At 35.6% G+C, this 9209-nt stretch overlaps 1 protein-coding gene across 4 annotated transcripts in view; it reads right to left on the bottom strand.

Moving 5' to 3' along the window:
- LOC106879863 (dual 3',5'-cyclic-AMP and -GMP phosphodiesterase 11) overlaps positions 1–9209 on the bottom strand; it is a 237486-nt gene that overhangs the window by 56740 nt on the left and 171537 nt on the right. For all 4 annotated transcript variants that reach the window (XM_052966180.1, XM_014929579.2, XM_014929581.2 and 1 more), the window contains 3 exons: positions 8357–8404; positions 5482–5625; positions 1346–1489 (listed from right to left, as the gene is read on the bottom strand). In XM_052966180.1, the coding sequence (XP_052822140.1) occupies positions 1346–1489; positions 5482–5625; positions 8357–8404 (336 nt within the window). The remainder of the gene's footprint in view (positions 1–1345; positions 1490–5481; positions 5626–8356; positions 8405–9209) is intronic.

Raw genomic sequence — 9209 nt, 5'->3', positions numbered from 1 at the left:
GGGGGGGGTGTATGTGTGTGTATGCATATATTTGTGTGTGTCTGTGTTTGTCCTCCCACCATCACTTGACAACCGATGCTAGGTGTGTTTACATCCACGTAACTTAACGGTCCAGCAAAACAGACCAATAGAATAAGTCCTGGGGTTGATTTGTTTGACTAAAGGCGGTACTCCAGCATGGCCACAGTCAAATGACTGAGACAAGTAAAAGAATAAAAGAATACATCAGGTATGTCACTTTGACCTCCTCTGTTAGCACATATTCTAAGCAGAAGAAAATGTTGGTATTGCGTTTCTGTTGACACCTGACACTAAATGATTAACTGTGATGATGGTTGTGGTTAGAACTGCGGTGTTGGAGATGGTGACGAACAAGGATGATTTTGTTGGTCTAAAATACTAATTTATTATATAAATACATGTCTGCACAAACATGTCAGATTGTGCAGTGAAGGCCTCCAACAAACTAGAGTATAGCCATGGAATGAGAGGGAATAATGAATGCTGTGTAAAATGTGTTAGGTGCTGGCAGTGGACTTAATAACTCTACGCTTTCTCTGATCATTTAGCCAACAGATTTAAATTGTGAACAGTAGAAGGGGAAGACTTGGACACAGTAAATGTAAATTTAGAAAGGGTACAGGTGCTATGTAAAAGGTGCCCATGTAGGTACCATGCAAAAAGTACCTATGCTAGTGCTATGTATAAAGCACTCGTGTTGGTGCCACATAAAAGCACCCAGTACACTCTGTAAAGTGGTTGGCATTAGGAAGGACATCCAGTCATAGAATCCATGCCATGACAGGCAACTGGCTTCTGGTGGCAGCTCTCCAACTTGTGAGGACCTGTCAAGCCATTTAACCCATGCCAGCCTGGGAAACAGATGTTAGATGACGATGGTGATCAATTAGTTAGTTGCTTGGATATTTAACCAAATGACTAACAATAAAGAAGTGGTATTGAGCCAGTGTGTGTGTGTGTGTTATTATTATTATTGGCATAATGACCCTCCCAAGACAAAAACAAGCTAAATTTAAATCTTCATCAAAATTCCATGTTAGTTTATGTTCTACAAACCAACTGAATAATGAGTAAGTAATGAGTGATTCTTCGTTATCTCCAAAATTAATTGAAATGAAATCGGTATATTTCAACAGAGATATGGTTACAAAAATGGTTAAACACAAGTCTGCTTCATCAGGAGCAGATTAGGATCTAAACAACAACAATGATTGTTCCAACACAAAGACATCCCACTCAAGCAAGCATGGATAAATAAATGGAAAACAGACCAGCCTAAACAGCTCACTAAAACAACAATGAAAATAAACAAAGGAATGCTTACTTTGAGTTTTTCAGCCTCTTCGCCCGACGCAGTAGCATGGTAGGAGAGAACTTCCAGAGAAACTTGCTGCCGAGCTATTGCCTTCATTGCTGTTTCATACATCTGTGTGTTATCAATTCCCATACCACAGAAGATGGCAAAAGCCTACAAGAAAATAACAAGCATAGATTCATATATATGTGTGTGTGTGTGTGTGTGTGTGTGTGTTTGTGTGTGTGTGTGTGTGCATACAAGAGTAAAAGTTCTAAGCAGTGTACAGTAATATATATTAAAAGTGATGGATAAACAAGTCAGAAGAGATGGAGGTATCATTTCTTCTTTTATCATACACACACACATGGAAATATAAATAAGTCTGAATTTTTGCACTGGAAATGATAGAATACTCCTTAACTCCTTGATAAATGGATTTAAAGAGTATTCTATTGTCTCCTTAGGAGTATTCTATTGTCTCTTCTTGATATCTGTATGTATATATACATATATGAAGAAAATATACCTCCATTACTGCTAACTGATTTTTCTATCATTAGTAATACATATATATATAAAGTCAGAAATATATACGTCACTGAAATGACAAAGGGTATTAATTAGCACCAGTATTGCTAGAAATAAGAGTTAAAACAACTCAATAGCCACAGAAAGCACTATCTTAATGACTGACACACACACACACACATATATATATCTAATGTTTAAAAAAATCTTATATTATTATAGGTCAATATGTGGCTGCATGGTAAGAAGTTTGCTTCCCAACCACATGGTCCTGGGTTCAGTCCCACTGCGTGGCACCTTGGGCAAGTGTCTTCTACTAAAGCCTCGGGCTTACCAAAGCCTTATGAGTGGATTTGGTAGACGGAAACTGAAAGAAGCCCATCGGATATATATGTGTGTGCATGTCTTTGTGTCTGTGTTTGGTCCCACTACTGCTTGATAGAATAAGTACCAGGCTTAAATAAAAAAAAAAGTACTGGGGTCAAATCATTCAACTAAAAAGAATTCCATAAGGCAGTGCCCCAGCATGGCCGCAGTCTAATGACTGAAACAAGTAAAAGATAAAAGATATTTTCATAATTAAATATTATTAGTAATTGTATTTAAAAAATTGTTAAACCATTTTGAGTATTGTAGAAGTATAACCAGATAAAATTTAACAGTAAAAGCTTATATGGATCCCTAGGGGCTACCTGGACCCTGGTTGAGAGCCACTGATGCAAAAGGAGGTGGTGTCGAGAAAGAAACGGTGAAACTTTGTAAGTTTAATTCTTTCCAGAGCTGATTTAATCACTTAACCATCCCGTTTCAATGCAATAAAAACTTATCTTATGCCGCTAAGTTATTCTCTTGCAGATCTGTGTCTTTTGGTGCCAAAGTAAGAAATCAATAGCTTAGTCATCTTCCCATGCCATTCCAAAAATAGATTTTTTCTTTTATTTTTATGAATCACAATGCAAGGTTTTGTAACTGAAGAATATGGACGAATGAACTGACAGTTGTGTCTTACTGACATTTATGTGATCAATCACCCAGAGGGATAAACAGCAAAGTTGAATTCAATAAGATCCAAACGAGAAAACCAGATGAACAGCAGAACGAAATGCAGGTCTGGATGTATGGTTAAGAAGTTTGCTTTCCAACCATGTAGTTTCAGATTAACTCTCATTGCACAGCACTGTGAGCAAGGGTCGTCTATCATAGCTTAGGGCCAACCCAACTGCACCTTGGGCAAGTGTTTTCTTCTATACCTCAGGGGCAAGAGAAGCCTTATGAATGCATTTGGTAGGCAGAAATAGAAAGAACACCATCATGCTTTTCTTTTATTCTTTTATTTGTTTTGGACATTTCACTGTGGCCATGCTGGAGCACCACTTTTAGTTGAAAAAAATCAACCCCAGGACTTATTCTTTGTAAGCTTAGTATTTATTCTATCAGTCACTTTTTTCCAAACAGCTAAGTTACAGGGATGTAAACACACCAACATCAGTTGCCAAGCGATGGTGGGGTCACAAACAGACACAAACATACACACACACACACACATATGACATGCTTCTTTCTGTTTCTGTCTATCAGATCCACTCACAAGGCTTTGGTCGGCCCGAGACTATAGTAGAAGACACTTGCCCAAGGTGCCATGCAGTGGGACTGAACCCAGAACCATGTGGTCAGTAAGCAAGCTATGCATGTAAATAATAATCCTTTCTACTGAAGGAACAAGGCCTTGAAATAATGGGGTTGGGAACTAGTTGATTGCATCGACCCCAATCTTTCACTGGTACTTAATTTATCGACCCTGAAAGGATGAAAAGCAAAGCCAACCTTCGCAGAATTGAACTCAGAGTGTAGCAGCAGACGAAATACGACTAAGCATTTCACCTGGCATGCTAATGATTCTGCCAGCTCGCCACCTTATGTATGGAAATAATAAGTTCCAAAACTTAAACAGAAGCACAACAAAAGAATGAAAGAAAAATTCACACACAAGACACAGATACGCTCTTTCCTCATCAGTATTATCCCAGAAAAATCATTACAATTTCACTCCTGATTTATTTAGACAATAACTGACAAAGAAAAAGCATGTCTGTGTCTCGTGTGTGAATTTTGCAATCATCCCCTAGTCATTCTGTTTAATCTTTGTAACTTATTATTTAAGCTTATATCATGCACTCATCTTACCATTACCATATATTTGTGTGTGTGTGTGTGTGTGTGTGTGTGTGTGTGTGTACCCTTGTATGTTTTGAGATCATGTGATGTTTGCAAAGAAGCACCACTCTCATACAAACAGTGCTATTCATTTCCACGTAAAACGTGTATGGCCATGCGCAAAAATGACCTTACTTGGAAACAGGTATGGGTTGGCCACAGGAAAAGCGTCCAGACACAGCAAACTTATATTAACTAATTCCATCTAACCTATGCAAGCATGAAAAAGTGGATATTAAAATAATGATGATGAAGAAAATTATAGATTCTAAACAATTCTCTAATAGTTTCTTCATCATCATCATCATCATCATCATCATCATCGTCGTCATCATTTAACAGCTGTTTTCCATGCTGGTATGGGTTGGAAGGCTTGACAGAAGCAGCCAAAGCCAGGGGCCACATCAGGTTCTATAGTCTGTTTTGGCTTGGTTTCAAGAGCCGGATGCCCTTTCTAATACCAACCACTTTACAGAGTGTACTAGGTACTTGTTACATAAGACCAGCACCATCACCTGTGCTTTTTACATGGTACCATTACCAATGCTTTTTACTTGGCACCATCACCAGCAGTTTTTATGTGACACCAGCACCAGTAATTTCTATGCGACACCAATACCATATTTTTTACATGGTCCCATCACCAGTGCTAAAATGCACCTACCTCTCTAAGTCCTAAGTTCCAATCCTGTTGATGCCAACTTTGCTTCCAACCTTTCAGGTAAATAAAATTAAGTACCAATCCAGAATAATGGATTGATGGAATTATCAGAGAGTACGGTTTAGTGTGTTCTAAGTTCTTGGTTGTTATATATATATATATATTTATTCATTTGCTATTGATGGGGGGACAAATAAAATATGATCTAAATTCCCGATCAGAAATGTCCAGCAAATGCAAACATATGGACAAATTTCTTTTGACAAACTAGGGAATATCACCCTCTACAGATTGAGCAGCTTTATCACAAACTTTAGACCCCTTCTGTTAGTTCTATACCAACTAGCTTTATGACTTTATGGTCAAAAGGGACATAACTCTCATATTCTTTCTTTTATTCCTTTCTTTTTTCATTCTTTTCACCTTTTTGCTTATGCAGCCATTTTCCTCCTGTTTTTTCTCATGATTCCTCTTGTATAGGCCATGGGCTCAGAGCCAGTAGATTGCTTGGCGACATTAGGTGTGTTATTAGACCCTACCTAGACATCATCTCCACTGTATGAAACTATTAGTAGCTCATAACTATGTACTGTGTACATTAAACAACATTTATCTCTCAACGGATAGAGTACTTTTTTTTGTTGATCTTAACTTAATGGAAAAGTAACACACACCCACACACATATATATATAGAAAGAGAGAGAAAGAGAGTGAGGGAGAGAGAGAGATTATAGAGAAAGTGAAAGAAAACCTAATTACCTCAAAGAAATGCTCATCATTCTTGTTAAATGGAGTCCGGTCTGATTTATTGATAAGTTGACTAACACCAATAATCTGCCCACTTGCATTTTTTATAGGCATGCATAAAATAGACCGTGTTTTGAAACCAACATCTTCATCACTCTGCAAAAAAAATCAAATCAAAAAAAGTTAAAGAAAAGGTAAAAATTCAAATTGCTTATACAAAAGAAACATCGCTTTTCTAAATTTATAATTGAAATTTCAACATGCAACATGAAGATTCTACAATTGGCTGTTAAGATTTTAATGTAAATGATATTAAACATTTGAGATAGAAGAAAGCAATTTTGAAGTCTCAAATTGTCTACACTAATGCAGTAGGGATCTAATGCAATAGGGATCTATATGGCCCTTGGGGCTCCATTTAAGATTTTGTTGTTAAAATTTCTCTGCAATAATTTGGTTATATAGTTCTATATTTAAGAGATGCGGAATTATATACATTATTTACATTTGACAGATATTTGTCCTCATCTTGTTTGTTGTTAACACAACGTTTCGGCTGATATACCCTTCAGCCTTCATCAGGTGTATTGGAGAAATTTCGAACCTGGGTTCTCATTCCTAAGGCATTTTTCAATGTTATTATTATTTTTATTATTATTATTATTCAGGTCACTGCCTGGAATCGAACTCGGAATCTTGGGGTTAGTAGCCCATGCTCTTAACCACTATGCCATATCCATCAAATGTAAATAATATAAATTGGTTATGCATCTATAATACACAAAATATTTTAACAATTATTTTTATACAATTCCTAATAATATCTAATTATAAAAATTGGATTTTTTACAAATGGAATGGCCGTGAGGGTCCATCCGATCAAAATAGGGATCAAAGGGATCCATAGGTAAAAAAAAAATGGTTAAGAACCACTGATATTGGTTTTAGGGACCAATAGACTTTAGATAGGCACAAGGCCCGAAATTTTGTGGACGGGGACTAGTCAATTATTTTGCCCCATTGTGTTCAACTAGTATTTGATTCATTGAACCAGAAAAGATGAAAGACAAAGTAGACTTTGGTGGTATTTCAACTCAGAATGTAAAGATAGACGAAATGGTGCTAACAATCCTTCCAGCTTGCCGCCTTGCTTTAAGGACTAATATATAACAGAAGCTGCAAAACATGGTGTCACACTGCCTGCATGATTCAAATATTATCTGCCGTAAACTGTATAGCTCTGTTGAGTACTACACCAAAATGACATCACAATTAGAAGACTTAAACCATAGTAGCAGCTTTTCATTGGGAATTGCAGTCCACACAGTATCAAAAGTTGTTCAATTATTTATTTTGTTTTAACATCTATTTTTCCCACGCTGGAATGGTTTTGACAGGAGCAAATTTTAAGGTAGAACTTTTACAGTTAGATGCATTTCTCATCATCAAATCTTATCCGTTTCTCCAGTAAAGGATTTTTATTCCTGAGGAAATCAAAAGCACGGAGATAGCAAATGATTTTGTTGATAGGAAATGTGAATAAACTTCACCAGTTGCAGGCAAAACACGTGTGAGGACATCGCTATTTGTAGATGAGCTGAAAATAGTGATACTACACTTTTTACCTGTAGTTCAACATAGTCCTGTAAGCATTCACACAAATATACACACATGCTCATACACATACAACAAGATTTCTTTCAGTTTCCTTCTACTAAATTCCAAATTTGCACACAAGGCAATTGTCTACTCAGGACTATAGTAAAAATAATTGCCCAAAGTACCACACAGTGAAACTGAACCTCAATCCAGATGATTGACAAATGAACTTCTTAACCAAACAGCTATGTTTGTGTTTATGATCATCAACATTATCACCATCATCGTTTAACCCCTTAGAGGTGAAGCCTCATTTGGTACTTCAGTGCCAAGAAGATGGAGCCCCTTTTTACAAGCCCTGTAGAGGGTATGCACTTATTTTTTAATGAAAATGACAAAAAATAAAGTAATTACTTTACATATAAGCTATAGAGATTCTAGTAGGAAATTGAATGAACTAATACAATCTTCTTCATCATTTGTCTTTTCAGCTGACAGATCAGCCTTATCATCTCCTAAGGATTAATGTCCATTCTCTATGCTGGCATATTACATATATATATATATATTGCGTGAGTGTGTGTGTATATATATATATATATATATATATATATATAATATGAAGATAGGAAGAACTCTAACATCACTTGTGGGATTTGAATGTCATATCTGCTGTAAACTCATTCTAAAAATCTTGACATTTATTTCATACTTTTTATTCAAAGTCTGTTATTTATCATGACAAACACTGCACATGAATAACACCATGTTACATCGGACATTAGTAGAATAGTTTATCCTGATATCTGTCAAAGGTTTGGTTATAGAGACAAGCATGGCTACATGATAATAACCACATGTCTCCAGGTTCAGTCCCATTGTATGGCACCTTGGGTTGAACAAAGCTTTGTGAGTGGATTTGATAAATAGAAACAGAAAGAAGCCTATCATATATATCTATAGCTAAAATATTAGTAGTGGGATCGATTCATTTGGCTCAAATTCTTCAAGATAGTGCCCCAACATGACTGGAATCTAATCACTAGAACAAGTGAAAAGTAAAACATAAAATATATATTTTCTTTCTTTTATCCATAAAGTTTGCATGTGTGTGTGTGTGTGTGTGTGTGTGTGTGTGTGTGTGTGTGTGCACATGTAGACAGATATAGATATAAACATATACATGTAAGTATTTATGTATAAATCATTTTTGTTTAATGTCTGTCCAACCCATACCAGCATGGAAGGGAGACATTAAATGATAATTTATGTAAATATAAGCACTTACAGATGCGTCAAACCTGCAATCTGCATAGTCATTTGGAATGTTGAGAATCTGCAGAAAAAAAAAAAGAATTTAATTATAAAACTGAAATAGAATCTCACACAAATTTAACATATGAAGAAAAACCATACTGACAATGGATTTTTTTAATATACCACTTGTCTAAAATGGAGAATCCAGCATATTTATTCATGATGAAAATTAAACACAATTTTTATTCTTCACTGTTTTTACATAACCTGACGCATACAAACATAGACATATGCACAAAACGTAAGCATATACATAAACAAACTATAATCTCACACATGTAATTCATCTACCTTCCGTGCATTTTATAACTGCAATATAAATAGATACTTCATGAAATAGTGAGCAGTAAATCAGAAAAAAATATAACATCTTTAGCTTGTCAGTGAAAGTATTAATATTCACAATGAAATTTTCAGCAAATCACTCAAACTTTGCTTAACATTGAGTAATCGATCTCCTTCCGTTTTTTTATTATTATTATTATTATTATTATTATTATTATTGTTCAGTAGTTTTATTTTTATAACGTGCTTTCACTTCACTACCGAGCGCAGCTCTGTGCACCTTGGGTATGTGCTGTGGTTTGCTGTGGTGCTCTCATGTTTACTGTATTGAAAGTGTTTTGTGTAGAATGTGTGCAGTACCCAGTAGTGCAATTTTCTGTATGTTATATATATTTGTAAGTCCTGGTGTTTTTGTTATGTATTTGTCTGAATATTCTTTTATTATACCTAAGGCACCTACTATGATAGGAATTGTTTCTGTTTTTAGATTCCACATTCGAGTTATCTCTATTTCCAGGTCTTTGTATTTTGAAAGTTTT

Source organism: Octopus bimaculoides, chromosome 3, assembly GCF_001194135.2.
Source record: "Octopus bimaculoides isolate UCB-OBI-ISO-001 chromosome 3, ASM119413v2, whole genome shotgun sequence".
Taxonomy (NCBI): domain Eukaryota; kingdom Metazoa; phylum Mollusca; class Cephalopoda; order Octopoda; family Octopodidae; genus Octopus; species Octopus bimaculoides.
The sequence above is the reverse complement of the archived record's forward strand: the minus strand, read 5'-3'. Positions and strand labels throughout refer to the sequence as shown.